Source organism: Channa argus, chromosome 1 (genome assembly GCF_033026475.1).
Source record: "Channa argus isolate prfri chromosome 1, Channa argus male v1.0, whole genome shotgun sequence".
Classification (NCBI taxonomy): domain Eukaryota; kingdom Metazoa; phylum Chordata; class Actinopteri; order Anabantiformes; family Channidae; genus Channa; species Channa argus.
The window spans coordinates 26266632-26292340 of record NC_090197.1 but is presented as its reverse complement, the minus strand read 5'-3'; the positions used below and the strand labels follow the sequence as shown (position 1 = coordinate 26292340).

Below are 25709 nucleotides of genomic sequence, written 5' to 3'. Positions count from 1 at the left end.
AGTTGTCGTAAATCGAAAATCTATCTAAAATACTTTTATAGCCCAATGATATATATGTGAAGGGTGGTATCTATAACTGTCTATGTTATTAATGGAGCAGATGTTAAAAAATGTATTATGGCACGTTATTTTATTTTTAAATACAGACAGGATGTTTCGTTTTTTATGTTTGGCTTGACGTCACTAGTGTTGTGGGGAAGATATTTCCAGACGGACATATTTCACTTCCTTTCCGCACGATCAAAATCATCCGCCAATAAATAGCAGCACATACTGAAAATAACAGAAAAAACAAATACTAGAGTAATTTGAATTTACACAATTATATAGGAAAAAATACCGATGTGTCACGTTAGCAACATCATAGGAATGCACTCACTTGGTTTTGCATTGACGAAATATCTAAGTTACAAGGTCGTGGAAGGCACCATTTAGCGTTCAGTGTCTGGAACGCACAGTAAGTATTTAAAGTTAAACGTAACCATTAAAATAGTGTTATTGCAGATAACCTTATTTCACGTATAGCTAATGAAATAGCTTACTTCTCTGACTCAACAGCCGACTTTGTCATTACATGACTGTGTTTCTGTGTGCTTGTTTCTTGTATAGCGTGTTGATGAGGATGATAAAGGCAGGTCGTATTCTTAGTTTGAGGCTGCCAAGTAGAGGACCAGTCAGACTCTGTTCAAGCAACAAACCAAAACCTTCACCATCCTCTTCACCAAATTCCTTTCCACGGACCCAAGCTGAGAAACAGAGGCGAAGACGAGTGCGAGAGGAGGCCATACTATCAAGTCAACACAGTGTAAGTAGGACAGAAAAAAAAAGCATCAGAAAGTTTCTAGAAAGAGTTCTTAGCAAAAAAAAGCATGTTGAGTGTTAAATTCTGGAAAGTATATTGTAGTAATAATAATATGTCTGAAACTGATAGACTGATAAACTCTTCATCTCAGTGATCCTACTATGGTAGAACAAGCTACCAAACTCTGCACGCTCAGCAAACTCACATCTAATATTCAAAAAACTGCTGAACTATGAAATCTTACGCACCTTCCTATGCACTTTAATCTATTAAAAAAACTTCCTTTCTGCTCTTTCTTGCACTTGCATATCATGAAACGTAAACACTTCTTCTGATAGGACCTTGCTTTAATGTTTTATCCTTGACTTAGATTTTTGCTGCCTTGTACCTCACTTGTAAGTTGCTTTGGATAAAATCTGCTAAATGTTATTTTGAAACTCAACGTTGGTTTCCCCTTAATTCTGTAAGGTCAACTGGTTTAATGCATTAGCTATCTGTCAAAAGAGAAATATTAGTACTTTATCCATAAATGTATTCACGATAAAGGGCTACTTTAGCTATATTGTACAGCATTTCTAAAAAACTACACATCTGAGTAGTAGAGTTGAGATGGCTTGAGTTGTTGCTGGAATGGGTGAAGCGTGAGTAATACTGCATTAAAGAATGGCCTTAGAGTGTCTTTCTTTAGTGTGTTTAAGACCATTCCTTTCTCAGCCTTTGTCAGTTACCCACCAAAACCTCCAGTTTCTTATTTAAGTTCTTTGATCATAGATTTAAAACTGTCTTTGGGAGCCAGTTTGCATTTACCACTTGGTGACATAATATTATGCTAAGTTAAAGTGAAGACCCCTAAATGATAGGTGGAAGTACAAACATTTTTCTTTTGCCTTTTTTCTAGTTTTCTGTTTGCCACGCAGTAAACCTGGGATTTTTTAAGGAATAGAGTATAGAGTGTAAGACGAAAAACTGTGTTGTTGTTGTTCTATCATGGGCTTAATTTCACAGAAGTCAAACAACCTTTGGTATGTTAATATCATCTACCCACCTATCTATCACCTCACATGTAAGTCGCTTTGGATAAAAGCGTCTGCTAAATGACTAAATGTAAATCTACCCATCTCTTGTAGCTCTTGAAGAATTTTAATAGTAATATTGTTAATAATGCCCATCACTTACATGCCATGATTTAGGAAGGAGCACAATTGGATACATATGTGTCTTTTGCCATATTTATGTTGGCCATTGATCTTTGACAAATAAATAATTATCATAGCCGCATCATGGGTCAGTGTTTGATATATTGTAATATAACTGAGACATTTTTAGAACAGTATAAAATAACCAGACCGGAATATCATGTTTCCTAATGCAGCTCAGTGAATACTAGACAGATCAATATTGCAAAACATTGATCAAAAAATTATAAATGAGATAAATTCTGGTATTAGACTGAGAGATTTTTAACATTGATCACATACACTAGCCAGTGAAATGACAGTGGGAGTTAATGTAGAATAAATCTTATAAAGTGTTTCAACAGTTGACTCAAAGCAGTTTTTTCTCTATTTTGCTTCCAGACTGCTGAAGACAAAGCAGTAGAATGGTGTCAGAAGGAGAAGGTAGTGTACACTGCTGAAACGCCTGATGGGACAAAAAAAGGTGATTGATTTCCTGTCATCAGTGTTGGACTTTTCCAGCACCAGTTTAGTACTTCTAGGCCCGTTCCTGTCTATCTTCCCACTTTAAAAAGTTTGTTTTTCTTCACAGACACCAGATTTCCATTCCCTTCCTCATACAGTCCAGAGTATGTGGAGTCCAGGTGGTATCAGTGGTGGGAGAAAGAGGGATTCTTTAGTCCGGAGCAACACGTGAGGAATAAGTGGACAACACATTATATATTGCTGTTGTTAAACTGAGATCTTAGCCTTAATTATTAAGTTAATTTACGATACATTGTACCTTGGTTTAAAATAGCCTGTCATGTAAACAGTATGTTACATATATCAACATGTTTTATTGTTTACGTAACCCAGTCTTCAATACAGTATATAACCAAAATTTATCAGATATTAATCAACAGTGCTCCTTGGTTGTGCGGTAAAAGTCAGAATGCTGTTGGATTGTTGCTAAAACAGAAAAAGTCTTTGTATATGACAAATTTATTCATTGACCACTGTATTTGTATAACAGCTGATCAGATACAGCAAAAAAGAGAGATACTTTAAACAGCTAACCTTTCATCCTTGCCCCCCTTTGGAAGCTTAGAATTTGTTGCCCTCCATCCTTTATACACCTAACTGAATTTTTATTAACAGCGGAAAATAGAATCACACGGAGCAAAATATTATTTCACAACATTAAACCTATTTTCCTCTACTTTATGTTGTGAAAATGAAATCCAAGTTTGGTTAAACTTTGTGTTGTTGTTTTTTAGGTGTTTTTTTTTTGTTTTGGATTTTCAAATGACTTAGAGCAAAGGCAGAGTTTGAACTACAGAATAAAGAATAATAATGCCTCCATTTATCCAAAAATTCCAGTGCAATAGAGGAGGCTATTCATGACAAATTATTAACATAAATGTCTAGTCCTGATATGTTTAACAGAAAATGCATAGTAATTTAAGAAAATAAGTCTAGTGGAACAAAAACAGCAACTGTAAAATATTTAGTTGCTTTTACCTGTAAGTATTGACAACTGCTTCATTTTTTAATTTTGTAATTTTCATGCTTGAGAAACCAACTTGAGATGATTTTAGAATGGTGACATGGCACCACCTTATCCTGGTAAAGTAGACATCAGAAGATTGGTACACTATGGCCATAAAAGGATATCAACGGATTTCTATCAGCTCAAACCAGTCTGGCCATTCTCCTCTGAAAACTTCTGAAATAATTTTTAGGTGTAGTCTGTCACAGATTGGTAAACACCTGCCCATTTTTACATTCAAGAGGCTCTGCCTCTCTGAAATCCTCTTTTTAGTCCAAGTCATGTTACTGACCTGTTGCCAATTAACCTAATTAGTTGTCAAACATTCCTCCATTTCTTTTTTATTGCAGCCATTACTTTTCCAGGGTTTTGTTGCCCCTCTTACAATTTTTTTAAGATGTGTTGCTGCCATCAAATTCAAAACTGGCTAATATTTTCAACGAAATGGTAAAATGTCTCAGTTTCAACATCTAATATGCTGTTTATGTTTTATTGTGAATAAAATATGGGTTGATGATATTTGCAAATCATTACATTCTGTTTTTAATTTACATTTTACATATTGTCCCAACTTTTTTGGAATTGGGGTTGTAGTTATATTGGTGACTTTCATTAATTAATATTTAAAGTTATTCTGTTTTTTTACTGTAAAAAGGGATGGTGAATTTAATTCTAGTTTGACTTTATGAACAGTGCAGTTGAAGCAGCGTCTGCATGCACCTGTGAATGATTCTCATTTGCTTTCAAAGTTTAAAATGTCATATTGTCACATCCATCAGGAGAGGTTAACCCATACTGTGGATCAGACATTTTCTCTGTGTATCCCTCCACCAAATGTGACTGGAACTCTGCACCTGGGTCATGCTCTGACTGTAGCTGTAGAAGATGCTCTAGTTCGATGGTAATTACAAACAACGTATGCATTGTGTTGTTATAAAGTATCAATTGTCACTAGTCAGTCAGATTGTTTGAGAATCTGTTGATGGAGCAGTAACATAACTTTACTTATTACTCATAACTTTACATAACTTTATTTATAACTCACCAGGAAAAGGATGCAGGGCTACAGAGTTTTATGGGTCCCTGGATGTGACCATGCAGGCATTGCAACACAGGTATGGCATTTTCTCTCAGAACACCTAAAATTATTTTGAAATACTTATGCATAAGTTGAAAGTTAATAGCCCCAAATATTCTCTGTCAATGAGACTACATTATATAAAGTTAAAGAAATGCTCCTCCCATTTATAGTGGCCAGGAAAAGGTCTTTGGTCTTCATTTCTAATGTAAGCGATGGTGATTATAATAATAATAATAATAATAATAATAATAATAATAATAATAATAATAATAATAATAACAATAACAATAATAATAATAATATTAATATTCTGTTTAAAATGTATTAGATCAACAGAAGCAAAATATGAGGCTACAGTAGCCTGAATTAGTAAAATGCCTTGAATGCTTTAAGTCTTACTATCCATTCAGCAGCTAAGAAAAAAAAACAGCCTGTGGAGGCAAGAAATATTTTTGGATATCTAATTGATTTGACTTACTCAGAGTGCTGAAGCTCCATATTAGCTCCAGTTATGTCTGAATAATACAATGTCAGGTAACATTGTCTCTGCTAATCTCTTATTCTGCAGAGAAAAAGTAACTTTTAAAATACACTTTCATCAAATGGTGTCTATCAGCTCTAGAAAGCTTCCTCCAGAACCAGGATTTACTTGTTTTGTCGTGAGTCCTTATAATGGCGAAACCATACCTGGTAAATACTTGATCATGAGAGGCTGCAGTCAAAGCCATTCAAATGAAAAGCACTGATTACAGAGTTACCTGTGTGAGAGAAGCATGGTAGTGCTTTGATTATTAGGTTTCAAATAATAGGTGGCTTGGTCTGACTTATTAAGAATTATTACTGTACTGGCTACAATTCACCCATGGGTCTTGGTTTTTGGACCAGTGCTCTGCTTATTAGGTCATGTTTGGGTGTATTGTATCAGACAGTGATGGAGAGGAGACTGCTGAGAAAAGAAGGGAAACGCAGACAGGACTTCACCAGGGAAGAGTTTCTACAGGAGGTGTGGAAATGGAAAAATGAGTGAGTCTCTATATTTATATTTTATTTACATGTTACATCTATAGTTTAGTCAACACAATGTTTACCTCATGGACTTGTGTGTACCAGGAAAGGAGATGAGATCTATCACCAGCTGAGGAAGCTCGGAGCTTCTCTGGATTGGAGCAGAGCCTGTTTTACTATGGATCCAGTAAGACTCCAGTAACACATTACCCACCAACCTGAAAAATACTACTACTAAATAATACTACTTCAAATGTTTTAACCTCCCTATTGAATAAGGTGGCCAAAACATTAGAACCACCTCTTCCTATAATGCACTTCAGTACGACTCCACTACCCACTTCGACCTCAGTAATAAACAGAGTAGAAATGTCAGATTGTGTTGATTTGCATTAAATTGTACAGGTGGTCATAATGCCTAATCAGTGTATATTGACATAGTAAGGAATAATTAATTTATGTTATATATTTATATCTGCTAAATGTGTAAATCTGTTTGCAGTCAGAAGTTTACATCCACTCATTACAAACTAATTATTTCTTTCTTTCTTTCTTTGTTTTTATTTATTTTTTTTTTTATTTCTATGCCTTAGGCACAAGTAAGAATTTTTGAATTAGGTTTTCTAAAATCAGATACAAAAAAAGATACATGCATCCACTAACCATATGCAAGTGTGTAACTTACTCTTACAGGGGTTTTATCCTTGCTACAGAAATCCAAAAACAGTGCTACCAAGTTATATTTACCTCAATGAAGGTACTTAGACTTTAGTTTCACAAAAAGAAAAGTACCACCAGGAACAATCTGGTGTAAAAAGGGTTCATATTAAATTTCTAAATTGTATTTTGACCACAAAGCCCAAGGCCTCTTAACTTCCAGTTAGTAATCATAATTGACTACATATGGTGGCTTCTCTGCTAACATAAAAGGGTTTGTTTGACCAACACACAATACTGTGGGGAAAAGGAGAGAGTATGATAGATTTAAATGGGCCAGGAGAGTTACTTACAGCCATTTCTAACTAGATTCCAAGATTATTCTTTAAAACAATTTTCATAAATAAAAGGCTTACAATCACACACACACTCACACCAATGGGGGGTGTGAGAGATTTATGTTGTACAATCATTCTGCCCCAGAAAAATATGCAGGTCAAAGAAATCATTAAAAAAACAAATGAATGCCATGACAGCCATGTCCATGAATGGCCGTAAACCTTTATGTAATTAAACCACTATGTGGTATTTTTAGCATCTATGCTACCATGGTGTAGGTACAGAAAAGTTAGGCTTTTTTCTAGCTTGCTTTAATTTTTCAACGGTTTTTCATTTGATTCCAGGGGTTTAGTAATGCTGTGACCGAGGCCTTTGTCAGACTGTGTGACTCTGGTCGGATTTATCGCTCTGAGGGTTTGGTCAACTGGAGCTGCGCTCTGGAATCTGCAATCTCTGACATAGAGGTGATAAAGCTTCACATAGATATTCAATATGTTTAGTATGACAGGTTGACAAAATAGTATGTACCACATTTAGGTCATGTCAGCCTTCATGAGTTAGGGCTTTTTCTTTTAATTGGATTCCAGTGGTGCCTCCTCACTCCATTGGTCTTCACTTACTCTCATACTTGAAAAAGGAGTTAGACATTTTATTAAGAGTTAGTTTAAAATATTAGAATTAACTCCTAAAGATGAAAATCAAAATTGGGAAGAGGTTTGAAGAAGCTTGACATCATACAGCCACTGGTCTCAGGAGTCTTTGCATCCTTTGCCTCCATTTTTATGTTTTGGAGAAAATCACTGGAAACTTTCAGCTCATAATGTTGTTTGCAACCAGGAAACATCTTAATGTCACAGATGGTGATGCCTCAGTAAACATGACTAGTTAATTTGGCCAACTATTCAATTCAATTCAATTTCCTAGGGGACAGTTTAGGCACACAGAGTAGTACAGTAGGAACAGAGACTACAAGCATCTGTACACCAAGGCATTTATTGTGCATGTTGTATCAGCAATGTGATCCATTTTGTTCTGCAGTCATGAGGAACATTGTAGAGAGATGTATGTGAATGTGAACTCTTGTGGATTTGTTGTCAGGTGGACTCTAAGGAGGTGTCTGGACAGATCATGTTGTCTGTTCCTGGTTATGAAAACAAGATAGAGTTTGGAACAATGGTCACCTTTGCCTACCCTTTAGAAGACCATGGTGAGTATTTCTGAGATATTGAATATGTAGTTTTTCAGTTGGATTCTAATTTCTTATTACTCTGTCGTAGATGGCGAGATGGCAGTGTCCACCACACGTCCAGAGACTATGCTTGGAGATGTGGCAGTAGCTGTTCACCCTGATGATCCTCGTTATCAGGCTAGTACCGATTTTGTAAGATTTCAACACTAAATTAGAGAATATTAGTGATGGTCAGACATAGGTTTGTAAAGCTTTGTGCAATTCTCTCTGTTTGTGCAGAAATTTGTTTTCCAGTTTTAAAGCTTCGAACAAAGAAGTTCAGTAACATGTCAGCCCAGGCATTCCATAGTTTAGGCACAGCAATACATTCCGCTTGGACCTCAGTACCTCCAGGAGGAGATGATCAGTTGTCTTGAGGAAACTTGTCAGCTTCTCATATAGAGTCAAGGGGCCTTAACTGCAAAACGTTCAACTCGTGAATGCAGTAAAGCCAGTGACATTTTAAGTTTTGAACGTCAAAAGTCACTTGATTTTCTTTTCTTTTCATACGAGCTCCACTACAATGTATTTAAACAGTGAACTTCACTGAAGTGAAACAGGCTTTATGAATATTGATAAATCAGGCAATTTCTGGAAGAAAGACTCACATGCCATTACTCTCACCAACTCTCACCATCGAAAAACAAAACTCACAATTTTCTTCCATAAATGGAAGATGTGGAATAGTCTAATGGAGCTACATTCATTAAAAAGTGTAAAACACAGAATCATTTTTTTACAAACATATTATAATATGCCCAACTAGCTATAAAAATTTTATTTAAAGTTTTTTTTAAATAAACTCAACGAATTCATTTCTCATGAAGAAACATTAATAGTGGCTTAATATTCTTTGTTTTAATCTTTTGGCCATTTCAAAATAACGAGGCAATACATTTTCCATGAGTGTAATACACGAGTACAAAGATAATAATTTAACATCTTCATAAACATCATTGTATTTCTCCTTTTAACTCTTATGTTATATTGTCAATTTTCTTGTGGCACAAATAAGAAAAAAATAGCGTTCTGATTTACAATGTGGGGGTCCTAATGCTTTGCTACGTATCAAATGTGTTATGATGTAGAGGATGATATTCCTCTCTTAAAACACAGAAGACCCGCGATTATGGATACCTGTTTGCAATTAAATACATACTTTTAAATCCAGCATATTCAGGCCAGTACAGCCATCCTTTCTGAATAATATTGTGTATGGCTGTTTGCCAAATTGTTCCTGTAGAAGACACTGACCCATCAAGCTGTCCAAATCCCCATCCACTGAAACATCTAGAGTGTATAAGATAATGTCAGGAGAGACATCCGGCATAAAAACTGTGCAAAACCAATGTGTGGAGAAGAGGATCTGCTGTGGCATCCACTTACGGAAAAAACGGAAATAAAAATAAAAACAATAAAAACAAACTGATCCACCACCTCCTGAATACATGCCACTCTCTTAATCAAGCACTTAATCACTTCCCAACCTTATGGGTTTTGCGTTTATGTTTTAGCTGTGGCCATTATTCTCATTAACATTTTTACCAACCGAAACAATAAAAATTAAACTAAATTAAAAATAACAGAATATTAGTCGGGTTGTCCTTGAGGTCAGTCAAACTTAAATAAAAATATAAAGAAGTGAAAAGAAGAAAAGCAAAAAGTAACAACAGTAATCAGGTTGTAGCCAGACCACAAAAATTAGAGTTGTAATAAAATGAAATTAACCTTTTGAATATGAGCTCTAAAAACAGACTGTACGAACCACACTAAAAGGACAGTGGTACAATATACAAAGAAAACAATAAACAAAGTGCCAAAAATAGTGAAAAGGAAGAAAATAAGATTTGTGGAATAAAAAACACATGTTTATATTTAAGTGCCATACCATGGCATCATTTGGCATCTTAAATATATACAGTAAGTGCTCCCCATTTTGTGGTGATATTGGATATATAGTTACAGAATTACATGTTAGTATGTGCTGTTAATGTGGGCATCTGAGCAACAGTAGCAAACTCCTTTGGTTCAGGAGGGTTTGTCAGTGCCTTTAAACTATGAATAACGACTGATGAGTTACATAGTGATGATAATTATTATTAATTGTAATCAAAAACTATACATAATGAAAGAAACATTTTCAATGTTACCACACCCTTTTTATGTGTATTTCATGATATAATGATTAGTCTGGAAACTAATTTAGAAGTATATTTACTTGAAGCTAGGTTCATCTTTCAGATTCCAAAACAACATCCTGTAAGAGCAATAGTAACAGCAATAATGAAGAACATCAGTTATATTAAAGGGGACAGCTACCTACCACTATATAAGATGTATAGCAGTTGATTGTATGGTATGTGATCAGATCTATCATCCAAGCCTGATGACAAACAGTACGTACCAGACCAGAAACAGATTAGGCTGAATTGTTAAGATGTATTTCTGCTTTGTCCACTTTTTTACAGGCTGTTCATGGGAAGCAGTGCAGGCACCCTTTCACGAACAGACTCCTGCCCATCATTACAGATTCAATGGTGGACATGGAGCTTGGAACAGGTGACAGTCTTTGATTCTCTGAGGCCTCACATTTTGTTTATTGCAGTGGAAATGTGTGGCTTTGGGACATGCTGAGTGTATGCTCTTTCTCAGTGTGTGACCTGCTCATGTTGACCTGTGTTTTTTGTAGGTGCAGTGAAGGTGACTCCTGCTCATGACCACACTGACTTCCTGCTTTCACAGAGACACTCACTGCCACGTCTCACTGTAATTGGTGAAGATGGAACCATGACACCCCTGTGTGGACAGTGGCTGGAGGTGCACAAACAAAACATTATCCTAAACTACGCGTTTATCATGTTACGAGTTAAAGAGATGTGATTAATGTGGCTATGCCATGTTTCTTAAGGTGCAGTTAACAAACAAACAATTTAAGAAAAACAATCTATTTAAACTAATAATTCACAAATTCACAAAACATTGTATTGTTCTTGTCTACATTCAACCATTAATCATGTAATTTGGAAAAATAAAACACCTCTGCTAATGACAGCAACTAAAGCTAAGCTCAAGAATGATCAAACCTAGGGTCCAATTAGTGTAGCCAAGTTAAAGCTCTGGGTTGAAGCTGTGCAAACAAAAATACACAAACGTTTTCAGTATCATCAAAAAGCATCAGAAAGATTAGGGTTGAGAGTTGTTGGTTCACTTAAACCTGGAGAGGCTTACAGAGTAATCTTTAAGATACTTTTTAAAAGCTTAGTGAGACCTGATGTGTCTACTTGCCCTAGAAGTAGAAGCTGACTCGGTGCATAACATATAATACTCAGGAAGGTGAGAATGCCCTTGTTTACCTTATACCTCATTGTAGAACTACTGACCTGAACACAACAACCACACCTACTTTATACTACTTACTTGCCTTGTTCGTTTGTAATATTTTGTGAATATTATTTTTTCTTCCATATGTTCTGTTTAAAGCTTTATTTATTTTATTTTTTTTAACAGTAACTAAAATTGGTTGATATTTATGTTTCAGTCTAACATATGGAGACCATGGCAGGCACCACAGAGGAAGCTATGACACTCCAAAAATCTTTATAACTGCCATGGTGGCTATCCACCAGCTGATGCGAAACCACTATGAGCCTAAGCATTGGAGTAAACCTACTACAGAATAATAATTAAAAAAAAAGAAAAATGGTTTGCAATTCGCTTAAGTGCATTGTGTTTGTCTATACTGTGATTTGAAGATCCATTCACATTTTATGACAAATTAATACAGAAAACCAGGTCATTCCAAAGGGTTTACATACCTTGCATCTTCATTCCAGCTGTTGTGACTTTGTTACTTTTAAGGGAGTAAAGCGTTTTGATGCCAGGCAGCTGATTGTGAATGCACTGGTTGAAAAGAAGCTCTTCAGAGGAAAGAAGACTCATGCCATGACTTTACCCATGTGCAGGTAAATATACACAGGCACATATTGGTTCCCTGTTATCTGAAGAGTCTCTGAATGTGACTGCCAGACTGACAGTCTCAGTATTATTATGCCAATATCACATTGGAAAAATATCATAAATGGGCTGTTGATTAAAACAAGTATTATAAATAAATATAATAAATGATTGAACTTGATAGAACATCTGTTCTACCACACCTGGAATACAGAATGTCAATGTTGCATCCTCTACACTAAACAGGCTACATTGCATTCCGTAATGCTTGTAAGAAGCACATCTGCATGCAGCCTGAAGGCAATCAGCCTGGTTTGAAGGTTACTTGTGGTTTTTTGTTACCCACTCACCCCTCATAAAAAAAAAGCTTATTAGCTTATGTTAATTTTTTACGTTTGTGCTTTCTCTCTCTTTTTCTCAGCCGTTCAGGAGACATTATTGAACCTCTTCTAAAGAAGCAGTGGTTTGTCCGCTGTGAGGACATTGCTAAAAAAGCTATACAGGTAAGTTTGGGCGTGTGACGTGTTTATGTATTAGAGGGTACATTATTAAAGTCATGCAGCAACATGGTGAAGAAAAGACAGAGTATTTTTTTAGTCCTTCAGCTCTTCAGACCATATACATCACAACCAAATATGACTTTTAATTGTATGTCAGGCTGTGGAGGATGGACAGCTGGAAATCATCCCTCACTTCTACACCAAGACATGGAAGAACTGGCTGTCCAACATTAGGTACAAGGTCTTTAGGTTTGACTTTGACACAATTCATCTATTTGTACATTGGTGTGAGGTTGAACAATAGTGAAATGTGACATTGTTACTGGTCACACCAGTAACAATGTGCGTGTGAAATGACACCACTTTGATGAATCAACTCTTGTTTCCAAGTATCACTTGTCAACAATGAAGCACTGTTTTCTTTACAGTGATTGGTGCATTTCCAGGCAGCTTTGGTGGGGTCATCAAATCCCTGCTTACCTAGTGGTGCATCCTAATTCTACTGACAAACAAGAGGTTGGTCCTTTGCTTACTTGCATGTATGTTGTGTATATATATATATATATAGTTTGTGTCCCCCTGGACTGACAGGGTTTGTTCAGGCCCTTCCATTTAATGCAATACAAAATAATAAATATAAAAAAAATCTAAATTTAAAAATAAAGGAGTGGCTGCATTAATGGGTTAACTGTTTGATCTCTTGCCCATACTATATAGGAGCAGTGGGTTTGGGGACGGAGTGAGGACGAGGCTCGACAGAGAGCTGCTGTCAAATATGGGGTGACGACAGAAGACATTATTTTGATTCAGGGTGCTTCATCTTCTTCCTACCTCTTAACCTGCTGCTGCTGTTTTAGCCGATTATGAAAACATTACTTAGCATTAGCTCTCACATGCAAAAAAGGGAAGAGGTGAATCCACTGATCAGCAGTGGTATTTACATTTGCTATTGCTAATGTTTTTATTGCTGCTATAAGTGCTTCTGCTGAAACTGCTGTGCTATGACTTCCCTTATCACAGGCTGAGCATTGGTACAGCTGAAGCTATTTGATATTTTATCCGAATACACACACATTACATCAGTATAACATGTATATAAATGCAAGTAACACAAGTTTTTAGCAATAATGTGTCTGGGCAATTTAGAAGCTGATTACAATTAGTTCCTATAAAAATTATATGAAAAAAAAAAAGTCATGTGAGAAATCAAAAATTAATAACTCTATGGAAGTTTTCACTTTTCATTTTATTTTTTAAATTGACTGATAGTTAATTTAATTCAGCTTTTTTTTTACACAAGACTCTTTCATGTCAAATTAAAAACAGATGTCAAATTAAAAAATTAAAACTTAAATAAAAAAATAAAAAAACAGGAAATACATTTTGATAGTAGTATTTTCCCTTAAGTAACTCGCCTAAATCATAAATAGTGCAGTCCACTGATTACAAAGGTAACACAATTATTTAAATGAAGATATCCTCAAGTGTAGGGAATGTGTTTGAAGAGTTGAGTATAAATACGTTCAGTAACTGGAGAATCAGCAAAATATACTCCATTCTGGTCAAGTCTATGAAAAGATTAGTAAAAAGCAGAAGTCAGGACAGATACAAACACAGTAGTCTGATAGTCAAAAAAAGCTCAGATTTGGTCTCAGTGGACCTTAGAAACTTCCATTACTTGATTTCACTCTCTCACATATTGTACCTTTTGACAAACTCTAGTTGAGATTTTATATTAACTTTGCCAAAAAACTTTAACAGACCATGATTAAGTTTGTAAAATAAATAAAAGGTGAAAACTTCCAAGGGAAGTGAACATTTTAAAGGCATTGTAGGTTCCCAGAAAGCATTGGTATTTAAGGCTATTTAAGTACACCAAAGTGTAAGAAAATCCGTAATTCTACAGCTTTTGGCTTGTCTCTTGAGGAGTCGCCACAGCAGCACGTGTTTCGTTTGCTGATTTGGCATGAGTTTTTACGTTGGATGCCCTTCCTGCTACAACCCCTCCCAGTTTTATCTGGGTTCACGACCGGCACCAAGGTGACATTTAGTGGTAAGGTGTGCTTCGATCCCGCGGCCTTCTGCATCCCAATCCAATGCTCTACCAATTGAATCAACAGGCCCCCATAACTTAAAAAAAAATAGCTTTTGACAAATCCTCCTCAACACACCCATAAACATAATGTTGCCTTCAGTATAACAACATCAAATTTGAACTGTGCTTTTTATTATGAATTAGACAGACTATATGTGAACTAAATTTAAGAACAATATTATTAACCAGACTTTTTGAATTTAATTGTATTTAATTCAGCTTAATCTTCTAACATGGAAGTGCAAATTAGCTTATCAAGGTACATAATTTCAACACAAATCTTTTTTTTAATTTTCCCTATACCCAAATAATATGAATGTTTAAAATGTTAAATCTGTCAAATCAGTATTCATTCCAATAATATATGAAATTATATGCTGAAGAACTGCTTTATCTGCTGTGTTTCTACTTATTTAAATGTTTTTCTTTATTGTTCTCATCTATATGTATCCTGTGTTAGACCCTGATGTCCTGGATACATGGTTCTCCTCCGGGCTGTTTCCCTTTGCCATGCTGGGCTGGCCAGAACAGGTACTGCACTTCCTACTCTTGCTCCAGCTGACTATAGTTCTCAATAAACAGCTCCATCTTTTTGTATGATAACTCCACACACAGACCACTGACCTTCAGCGCTTCTACCCTAACTCTATTCTGGAGACTGGCAGTGACCTCATCTTTTTCTGGGTTGCAAGAATGGTGATGCTGGGCACAGAGCTGACTGGACAGATTCCCTTCAAACAGGTTTTGTACATAATGAGAGGCCCATAACAAAACAGCTTTCACATTGCTAATCAAGCACAGTGTTGGCTCATCATGTTGTTTTGCTCTCTCCTTTTCCTGCTTTTATCATGCTTCCTAGGTTCTGTTTCACTCTCTGGTGAGAGATAAACATGGCAGGAAAATGAGTAAATCTCTGGGAAATGTCATTGACCCATTAGATGTTATACATGGAGTTTCTCTAGAGGTAGGTGGTACAATGTCTGGATCCAGGAGGCATATAAATAATTACTAATGACTTATAAATATCTATCCACATTATATTTTGGGGGGTATTGTGAGAATAATTAAAAACAAATGTATGTTTAATTTATTAAGCATTATGCAACTTCATCCAGTGACACTAAACCTTAGTGTTCTAATTGTTCTAAGTTACACACACACACAGTTTGTCATGCAAATAAGCAAGCATGTCACTATCATTTTGTAAAAGACACCACATTGATGTTATTACTACCTATGCTTGTTTAATCTGACTCACCTATATTCTTTCACAAATCTGGATGCAAAAGCCTCTGTCATTGTGATCTTTCGGGTCTGTTGTCCATTTGTTTCAGTCATTCACCAGCTGTGTTTTGAGAAAGAAAAATGTCAGTTGTTGACTTTGGCTTGTGTTCCACCACAACGTCTGTTTTGCAAAGTAGTTTACACTCGCTTTCTTGCAGAACATCAGGGTATTGCCTTGCATGGTCTTTAGCAGTAACTTTTGCAGACCTCCAACATCTCCTAAACATTTGTTTGAGTCTACTGCTTATTTAAAGGCTCCCCAATGTCTGGAAATGATGTACAATATCCTGAAATGTAATATTGTATTGTGTTGTATCCAACTATACATAGTCTAAGGCAAATACTGTATGTGGAAAAGGTGTGACTGGAAAATTGTTGTCATAAATTAAATCTGAGCCAACTACATCAACCTATATTGAGTTTTAACAAAACACAATCTGCCCAATGCAAAGCTGTAGTTACAATGCAAGTTTGTTTGAATTGTCTTTGTGTCCCCTTACAGCTCAGTTTGCCCCAGTCCGACAAAACTAAAGGCACATTAGTCTTCTACCTTCTTCTAATAGAAAACTTGAAAAAATAATTTTAAGAAAAACAGTGCCATGATTTATCATTTGTCTTTGTGTCTCTGGTAAGAGCCATCTGGTGCCATAGACAGAGTAGGAAAGTCATGAGAGAAGGACATTTTTAGTTTGTTGGATGTAAGAAAACGTGTTAAGCAACACCAGTGGTATTGTTAAGGATTTTACTCCCACAAGATTTGTGCCTGAAACACTTGTATGCATTGTTCTACTGTCATGGCACAGTCATTCTTTTCTACTGTAACAGTAAGCAAAACTTTTCTTTTGAGTTTGCACTCAAACTCTGGATTACTACAATTCTAAACTTAGGATTTCCATACTCAGATATAGAGGTTTGTGAAAAGTGTAGGCGTAATATATTATTTGGGCTGACAGCAGTCAGTCTGTAGTAACGTGACAGCTGATTGTAGTAAATAGGAATCAGCCCACTGAGACATATGCCAGGTCTAATTCCCCCAGAAGACAAACTTCTATAAACCTCTTTTTCCTGTTCTTTCCTTTTCCTCCTAGAGACTTCAAAAGAAAGTAAAGGAGGGCAACCTTGACCCCAGGGAGCAGCTGGTTGCCATGGAAGCACAGGTCAGCTGCTTCCTCTCCTATCTGACTTAGTTTCTGGCTGACTGAGCACACTCATTACTTCCTTTCTTATCTGTCTGCACCATCTGCTTCCCCACAGAGGAAAGATTTCCCCAAGGGAATCCCTGAGTGTGGGACTGATGCTCTGAGGTTCGCCCTTTGCTCTCACAAGATGCAGGGTGAGTTACTCTCATCTCTACTTATATTAACTGAGCAGGAGGACCAGAGTGAATGGATGTATGTAGCTCTGTGAATGAGTTAGAAAGAGAAGGAGATAATTTATGAAGAACTGTATTGCAAAACTGACTTACAGACTGGTTTTCTCAGATTTTTTTTGTCACCCGTTGGTTGCCCATTTAAGTTTTGTAGATGAACTACTTTAGTATTGTATTTCATTTTTTCATATTTGATCTTTTTTTATTATAAGGTAAATAGATGTAATACAATAGAAAGTACAAATTCAACAGTAGAATTAGTAAATAAACCACCAGGTTTACCAAGTTTATAACTGGCTAATAAAATCTCTCGCTTGATAATGTGTTGTGTTGCGGCAAAAGTTGAATCAGGTTCAACCTTTTTGGATGATAAACAGTTTTTTGCTGGACTCCTCTGTGTTGCCACCCCTGCCGTGCCAGTGGACTCGTGATCACATGAATTATAGGGGCTGCTAAAGTCTGTCTTAACGTGTTGTTTACATTGAGTACATTGGACTTCATGTGAGAAATCAAATGCCTGGTCAGTTTGGTAACTTTGTTTACTTACTCTGATTAGATATTTCTTGACTGAAATCACTTTAGTGTTTTAGAATTTTTATTTGAAAATGTAAGAATAAGGGTTACAGGGTTAGACAGGGTTAATTTTAATGGCTTCTAGTAGTTGCACTTTTGGCTTAAATTTAAGTCTGAAATTTGTACACATATCCACTGTTGATAAAATTAACAACAAAAAAATTTTTTTTTTTACCTTTTACACTCTGTCTTTAACTGTCCTATCAGGAGAAGACATAAGTCTCTCCATCTCTCAGGTCCTGAGCTGCAGACACTTCTGTAATAAAATATGGCAGACTCTGAAATTTACACTAGGAGTGCTGGAGCAAAGCACCACACCAGTTGGAATGCTGGAAAAGGTACAGAAATTAAGCTGCTTTTAGTCCTGTATTTCATTTAGATTTTTATGTACTGTATATACAGTCCAAAAGTACTAGAATGGCAAAGTCAATACATTTTTTTGTTGTTGTTGTTTGCTTAAAATAAGTTTAAGATCAAAAGACATCTATGAAACCAAAAAGATAAATCAAATTCATGAATGTTCTGACAAAAAAAAAGAAAAAAAAAGAGATCAGCAAACGAAAACAACAGAAGCTTGAGAGCTATGAGGAGAAACACCAGTGACATCGGCTGCAACCTCCAAAGTGCAGGTGTGAAGATCCAGCATTTGATGAAAACTTCATGAACAGAAATACAATAGCAATACCACAAGATCTAGAAGCTGTAGAGATGCAATTGGTGAAAAAAAAACTAAGCCTGAATGTATATTAATAACAATATTAGAATAATACATTTGTATAATTACTATACACCAAAAAAGCCGTACTGACAAAAACTACAGTTGAACATCTACAGGTGAATTTGACACTCACATAAAAAGGGTTATGGCTACCAGCGCATTTGTCCTTGGTCTTCCACTGCAAATGTTTATGTGCTACTGAGGTGGATTTAAGTGAAAATCTGCTGTGTTGCAGATGTGCGGAGCAAAACAGGAAGCCAGAGCTGTTAAAAAAAAGTCAGATACTTAAACAGACTTTATTGTCTACAGGAAATTGTGGATGGGAGGATTGGGTTATGTGAAAAAATGTGTGAGTAAAATCCCAGACCAGCAAGTGTTTGTGCCGGCAACAACACATTCCACGCAGAACAACTAAGTATACAGTGGAAGACCTTTAATTAGTCCTGGTATTAGCAGCTTTCTAAAGCAATGTAAAAGCTTTTCAGCACATCAACAGTTGAATTTGACACACTCATAAAAAGTGTTATGGCTACCAGCGCTTTTGTCCTTGGTCTTATTTGTCTGTTGGAACTATATCATATATACCAGTTGTCAAATGATTAATTAAACTAGTGCAGATGTATGTATAAATGAATATAATAATATATAATAAGCCTATTTTTGAATTATTTCTGCATGTGAGATATCAAGACAATTTTCTTATATCTGTGTTAATCCTTTGTTAATGTCATATAGATTCAAATAGATTGAGAGAAGAATAGAGCACATACTGCATACATTCATGTAGCAAAAACAGAAGTGTCATAAGTCACAAAATTATTTTAATAACTTCTGAAAGTACATATTGTGTTCTCCCATAATTCATCAGTAGTAGTAATTGATTGACCAGTAAATGTTTTAATGTACATGACCAGTACATGTTTTAATTTCATGAATTTAAGTGGTCTGTTAATGATTTAAACTGTAAAATTGTAATTGGTAATAGAAGAATGAGTGTATCAGATATTTTGGAGCCCACCAGGGGCGTTGACCGTAACATGTCCAAAAGCTGAGTAAAACTCAATGAAGGAAGACCTGTTGTCTTCGATGTGCCTACTGCACACTATGAACTGTTATGAACAGTATGAAGTGTTATGAAAAATGTATTGAATATACAGTATATTGTGTTTTTCCATTTCCCAGACAATTCCCATGAACAGCATGGACCAGTGGATCTGCTCCAGGTTCTACAGCACGGTGTTACAGTGTGAACAGGCCTTTGAAGCCTATGAACTACACACTGTCACATCTGCCCTGTACTCCTTCTGGGTCCACAACCTGTGTGATGTCTACATTGTAAGGAGAATAACTTGCATGCATACACTTTGATGGCATCAAAAAAAGCACTGATTACAATTGAGATTGTGTCTTGTTTCCTGTTGTATTATCAGTAATCTACTTCCTGCTAAGTGTAGCTCAAAATTAAAAATATTTATCTGATTTATTCATAGCAACAGTCTCAACGTTGCAAAATTAAATGTGAAAACATTCATGGCCAGTGTTTAAGTAGCGCTAACGGTAATTACCCCAGGTTTGAAATATAACCAATGGTTTCTCATTTCCCTTTTGTGTGTGCATCCTGTAGGAGTATGTAAAGCCTGTGCTGTCCCAGCAGAATGAGGGGGCAGTGGTCCAGACTGACACAGAGCACAGTGGCAGCATGAGGCAGGTTGCCACCACTGTCCTCTATCATTGTGTGTCTACATCTCTGGCCTTGCTCTCCCCCTTCATGCCCTTCATCACTGAGGAGCTGTGGCAGAGACTCCAGCCATTCAGACCTGGAGTTGCTGCCCAGAGCAGCCTGTGTTTAGAGCCGTACCCCTGCTCCTCTCAGCTGGTAGGACTACAACCTAGAACCATCAGTGCGTTTCTGCTCCTTATAACTATATGTCTTTAACCCTTTTACAGTCTTTTGCAGCTGGTAAGATGCATTTCTAAATACTAAGCTGACAAAATCAAAATTGAAGAGTCAACACAAACACAGTTGAAGTTGACTAACCTGTGCATCACTTGTCTTGGCTGAGTATCAAAATGAATTCATCTTGCAGATGTCACTCATTATTTTCTGACTCAAGCTTAATGAGCACAAGTACTATAATTTTTACAAAGCCCATTTCCAGAAAAGTTTGGAGTTATCCAAAATGCAAAATAAAAAAAACATTAAGAACAAAGGCAAAATAATACTGAGTTACTATAAGTTAAGGTATTATATGTTGTGGATGATTGCAAAACAAACATGTTTGGTAACAGAAAAGTATCATGATTGGCTATGAAAAGAGCATCAACCAAAAGCTCAGTCTCTGTAGGCAAAGGAAGGTTGTGGCTCACCACTCCCTGCTAAACAGAATTGTCAGTCAATTAAAAAAAATTTTTTTTTAACACAAGATTGCAAAGATTTTGTTTGTGTATCTTGCAGGAATCAAATCGAAAGAAAAAACTCTTGGGGAAAACGAGGAAAAACATAATGGTCATTTTCAAAATATAAGACAAATGATAACGATATCGATATTTGCTACATTCTGCTACATCTGTATTGAAACCGACACAAAATTGTTTAAACTCCTTAGGCCATACAACACTTTGCACCTCTCAGTGCAGTCACACACAATCTCCTCATACCTGATATACATACAATAGATGTATCACAGTAAAAACCAAGATGAATACTTTGTCTTGAAAAAAGGTCTTGAACTAAAATCATTTTGGTGAAGAAACTAAAAGTGCTCAATCTTTGTGTGGGACATTTCTCTGGAACTACTTTTCATTGCAAAAAACAACTTGCAGTATGTGAAAACATCAACAGTGTTTGAAAAAATAAATCTCTCCATACTACCAGGCACACTGGCACTTCCCTGATGAGGAAAGAGATTTCCTGTTTGTCCAGGAAGTGATCAGAGTGGCACGTTCCTTACGAGCCCAATGTGGCCTGACCAAGGAAAAACCTGCCAGTAAGTCAGCCAAAACTTAAAAACAACATATTTCAAAAGTACCACTTTACTCATGAATGTTTAGAGAATGCTAGATGTAAATCTGCATGTGTCAGCATGGCAACCAAAACAAGAAAGATTGAAGCATGAATTACTTACTTGCATGCTGTTTGTTTCAGTGTGGGCAGCATGTTCACCCAGCCAGGCCCAGGTCCTCCATCACTTTAGGTCAGCTGTTTGGACTTTAAGCCGAGTCTCCAGCCTCCATATCTACTGTCCTCAGGGAGCAGATGCACCCCTCTCTTTCCACTCCACTCGTCCACCTAAAGAAAGCCTCATTGGTGTGGTAGATCATACATGTCAGCTTCACCTTCGTATTCAGGTACAGTGCCTATAAAAAGTATATAACATTTGCATTCGGAAAGTATTCAGACCCCTATACTCACCTATGTATTATAAAGGTCAAAATGGGTGGTGGAGTCGCTCTGGAGTGGATTAAAAGAAGAGGTGGTTCTGAAGTTTTGGCCCCCACATTCATTTTCAATAGGGTGGCCAAAACTTTAGAACATTAAAGCTGGTCATCCAGCCAAATTAAAAGTTTGGGGAGAAGAGCCTCAGTAAGAGGTGACCCGATGAATCTGATGGTAACTTTGACTGATCTCCGAAGATCCTTTGTGGAGATGGGACAAAGTTCCAGAAGGAGAATCATCACTGCAGCTTTATTTCAGCAGCAGGGACTGGGAGACTGGTCAGGATTGACATAAAGCTGAATGGAGTAAAGTACAGGGATATCCGCAAAAACTGTTCCACAAGGCTCAGGACCTAAGACTGGGCTGAAAGTTCACTTTCCAACATGACAACATACTGTACCTAAGCACACAGCCAAGGCAACTCAGGTTTGGCTTAGGGACAACTCTGTGAATGTCCAGGAGTAGTCCAGCCAGACTCCTGACTTAATAAAGGGTCTGAATACTTATGTTCATGTGATATTTCAGTTTTTTTCTTTTTAATAAATTTACAGACATTACATTAATGAGAAAATAATTAATTTAAACAATTCTAACAATTTCTAAAAGTGAAGGGTGAATACTTTCTGAATGCATTATATATTGAGTGAGAGAAGGATTTTATAGATTGATTAATTAATAATTGTGCAGATAATCTAATGCCTGGATGTGCCATTATTATTTTTATTATTCACAAATTTTTCCAAATCCATGTGGTGATGAGGATGTTGATCTTGTCTTAGATACAGTCTCTTATGAATTCCTCACTTTCAGAGTGGACTAGATGTTAGCAAACAGATCTCAAAGCTCTTCCAACGCAGAGAAAAGCTCATTCCAAAGCTAGAAGAAATCCTCTGTAGAGTCGAGTCTCCGGACTACCTGGCAAAGGTTCCTGCTCATGTCAGGCAGCAGATGGACAGTAAGGTGAGCACTGGGCAGTCAGGTGCAGTGGACCTGCTATGGGTTATTTATAATTGGTTATTGTTGAGCTTATCCAGTGACATGATAAACAGCTTGACTTGATCCTAACAGTTTGTTGTTTAAGGTTTCCTCTTCCACTTAAAGCCCCAATAGCAGGATTTGATACATTGATTTGAATGTCTCCCCTTGTATGTTACTCTGTGTGATTCACTTTTAGACCACTAATGTAAATAAAAGTTGTAAATACAAGCAACTTGTAAATACAAGTTGCGGTTGGAGTTCTTCTCACAAATGGGTAAACCATGTAAATGGTCTGCACTTATGTAGCACTCAAAGCACTTTACACTGGTTCTTATTCACCCATTAACACAATCACACACTCACACACCGATGGGGGAGCTGCTATGCAGCTGGCCAACGCTCACCGGGAGCAACTAAGTTGGGGTTCAGTGTCTTGCTCAAGGAACCCTCGACATATGACTGGAGGAGCCAGGGATTGAACGAACAACTGCTCTACCTTCCTGCACCACAGTCGCCCCTGTGCATTTGTTTACAAATTGAAGCTGTTACTGAACCTGCAAATTAGGCATAGGAAGCGAAGCAATGATGCCAACTTAGTAACTTATCTAATATTTCAGAAAGTTTTAACAGATATGACTCTGTATAGTTTTATGTTATTGTCCAATCAAAGATGAACACTAACAACATTAGGATGGCGACACTAGCCCCTTTCACACATGCACTGGAATCCTGACCTCTGTGTGTGACGTTTATGTGAGAACACAAATGTCTGAGTAAAACTATTAAATGGATTGCTGTGTAATCTGGTACAGATGCTCATCTTCCCCATTGGGCGAATTTTCCTATAGTCCTGCCAACAGGTCAATGTCAGGTTACTATGTCAGTGAAATGTCTTCCATATGCCTCTTCCATATTCTAGCCTCTGCATAGATTCGAAACACGAGTATAAATCAAGCTTAAGCATTATATCAGTGTAATATATATCAGGCTTGTATAACGTTAACGTTAAACCAAAAAGTATTATAGCTTGTGTGGCCTAAAGTTTTTCTTTGCCCCCTCTTCTCTCTCAATCATGTTCTGTCAAATGATTACAAAGTGTTTATCAGTAAGCTGTAGATGCCTTCACTTATTTGAATTTAGAAGTTCCCACTGGTTGTTTAAAAAGCATTGTACATCGAAATATCAGTAGCCTATATTATGGAACTCCAGAGAGCTTCATAATAATAAAAGATTTTATTTCAAATTGCAGTTTACAGTAAAACTTAGTACACCTCTGTTCTATCTCACTGAAATTGCTATTTTACACTGTGTAGTGCTGAGTTAGCATTGTTGTTATAAGAGGCTTTATGAGCTCAAGTGGTTTCTGGGAGTTGACATTCATGTCATAGCACATAATGTACTATGAACTCTAATTTGTTAACAAAAGTACTAAATGAAAATATTTACTCCGAAATCAAGAATTGCAAGAATTACACTTCTGAGATTTTCAAAAACATTTGATATGTTGTTTTTGTACTATTTGTGCAATTTAGGATAATCTTGCAACTCTTTATCTGCTCCCATTACAAAAGTCCTTCTTTATTTCACTTCACAAACGGAAATGTTTCAAACCTAAGTTGAACAACCAGAGTTGTTGTTGTGTGAACTCAGCTCTTGAGCTAAGTAGTTAAAAGGCAAACACAATCTGTAAACTTTGTCAATCTGATTGGCCCACTGAAGTGATCTGCTCTGCTGTGTTTCTCTTTTGCTGAATAAACCTCACCATAAATATAATTTGTAGGCTGCCTTTGCCTCATAACTTGCCTTGCAATTTTCGCCATGACTATTTTATTAAATAAGTGCCTTTTTAATGGGTTCCTACATTTGTTTACACTTCATATGTTCATATCTTTGTTATACTGTATTTATTACAATAATTATTTCTATATCACTATTTTATCCATTAAGATATAAGAATTTCTCTTCATATTCTAATAGCTTACTAATTTGTATGTTTACTAGTATAGAAATTGGACAGCAATGTGCTGAATTCATGTCATTAATATCTTTACCTCTTCCTTGTGTTCAGATGTCAACCTTGCAGCAGGAATTGAAAACTATTGAAGAACAGCTGAAGGTGCTGCAAGAGACTCAACCAACAGAATAACTACACACAACAGCAAAGTACTGTGTGGACTGCTGGAAATCAGTCCTGATGAACTATGTCCAATGTTGTCTGAGCTGGAGAGCTCTGCGCTGCTTGAATGAAAGGCACATTGCATAATACCATTGATATGTTAATCACACAATGCAGTATCTCTGTGTCACACTCTGATACTGCAGTATTGCATTGTACATTTGGGTGCAAAATTTTGTATCCCCTTATTTTTAAATAGCAAAAAGAGCAAAGCAAAGTGATTTTTTTTTTTTTATCAACATAGTATTTAAAGCACATTCATTTAGTACAAATGTTTCATCAGAAATTAAGGATAGTTTAATTAATTTATAAAGGAGGATGCAAATCATGTATTGTCTGCAACTTTGTTAAAACAATTCTTCATATTGGTCATTGTTTTTAAAATTACTGTCTCATGAACTTGACTAAAGAGTTTTCATTATTCAAGATGTCAGAATTTTGATACCAGGAGTGCAACATATCAGGTTGAATTTGCTGTAAATGCAAGCCTAGTTGTGTGGGACTTCATATGGGGATTGGAGTTAAACCCTTAAATAACTCTGGTAATAAATGGTCTGCGCTTATATAATGCTTTTCTAACTATTGGCACTCCGCGCTTTACACTGTTTCCTATTCTTATTCACACTCACACACCAGTGGGGGAGCTGCTATGCAACTGGCCAATGTGACACTTCGACATGTGACCAGAGGAGCTGGGGATTGAACCAACAACTGTGAGATTGGTGGAAAATCGCTCTACCTTCCTGTGCATTTGTTTACAAGTTGAAGCTGTTACTGAACCTGCAAATTGAAGCAAAGCAATGATGCC

The 25709-nt window shown here is 36.5% G+C and overlaps 1 protein-coding gene and 1 long non-coding RNA gene across 6 annotated transcripts in view; one reads left to right on the top strand and one right to left on the bottom strand.

The window, feature by feature from the left end:
• The window catches only part of vars2 (valyl-tRNA synthetase 2, mitochondrial), a 26596-nt gene extending 887 nt beyond the window's left edge, over nucleotides 1-25709 (top strand). For 2 of the 5 annotated variants that reach the window (XM_067509961.1, XM_067509970.1), the window contains exons 2-30: nucleotides 610-805; nucleotides 2380-2461; nucleotides 2570-2670; nucleotides 4288-4409; nucleotides 4557-4623; nucleotides 5515-5612; nucleotides 5700-5781; nucleotides 6935-7054; nucleotides 7689-7797; nucleotides 7868-7956; nucleotides 10287-10377; nucleotides 10508-10635; nucleotides 11677-11780; nucleotides 12194-12275; nucleotides 12430-12506; nucleotides 12701-12788; nucleotides 12990-13083; nucleotides 14828-14898; nucleotides 14983-15108; nucleotides 15227-15331; nucleotides 16740-16808; nucleotides 16906-16984; nucleotides 17801-17931; nucleotides 19494-19646; nucleotides 19936-20187; nucleotides 21187-21298; nucleotides 21457-21659; nucleotides 22558-22707; nucleotides 24794-25707. In XM_067509961.1, the coding sequence (XP_067366062.1) occupies nucleotides 617-805; nucleotides 2380-2461; nucleotides 2570-2670; nucleotides 4288-4409; nucleotides 4557-4623; nucleotides 5515-5612; nucleotides 5700-5781; nucleotides 6935-7054; nucleotides 7689-7797; nucleotides 7868-7956; nucleotides 10287-10377; nucleotides 10508-10635; nucleotides 11677-11780; nucleotides 12194-12275; nucleotides 12430-12506; nucleotides 12701-12788; nucleotides 12990-13083; nucleotides 14828-14898; nucleotides 14983-15108; nucleotides 15227-15331; nucleotides 16740-16808; nucleotides 16906-16984; nucleotides 17801-17931; nucleotides 19494-19646; nucleotides 19936-20187; nucleotides 21187-21298; nucleotides 21457-21659; nucleotides 22558-22707; nucleotides 24794-24871 (3252 nt within the window). In that variant the 5' untranslated portion in view covers nucleotides 610-616 and the 3' untranslated portion in view covers nucleotides 24872-25707. Of the gene's footprint in view, nucleotides 1-145; nucleotides 458-609; nucleotides 806-2379; nucleotides 2462-2569; nucleotides 2671-4287; nucleotides 4410-4556; nucleotides 4624-5474; nucleotides 5613-5699; nucleotides 5782-6934; nucleotides 7055-7688; nucleotides 7798-7867; nucleotides 7957-10286; nucleotides 10378-10507; nucleotides 10636-11676; nucleotides 11781-12193; nucleotides 12276-12429; nucleotides 12507-12700; nucleotides 12789-12989; nucleotides 13084-14827; nucleotides 14899-14982; nucleotides 15109-15226; nucleotides 15332-16739; nucleotides 16809-16905; nucleotides 16985-17800; nucleotides 17932-19493; nucleotides 19647-19935; nucleotides 20213-21186; nucleotides 21299-21456; nucleotides 21660-22557; nucleotides 22708-24793 lie in introns of those variants that run through there. The other 3 variants (XM_067509952.1, XR_010914811.1, XM_067509982.1) reach the window with 3 other exon arrangements.
• On the bottom strand, nucleotides 13692-17882 carry LOC137130228 (uncharacterized). The gene is made up of 3 exons (XR_010914815.1): nucleotides 17769-17882; nucleotides 15626-15712; nucleotides 13692-13840 (listed from the first exon to the last, which is right to left on the bottom strand). It is a non-coding gene; the product is annotated as an uncharacterized lncRNA (long non-coding RNA).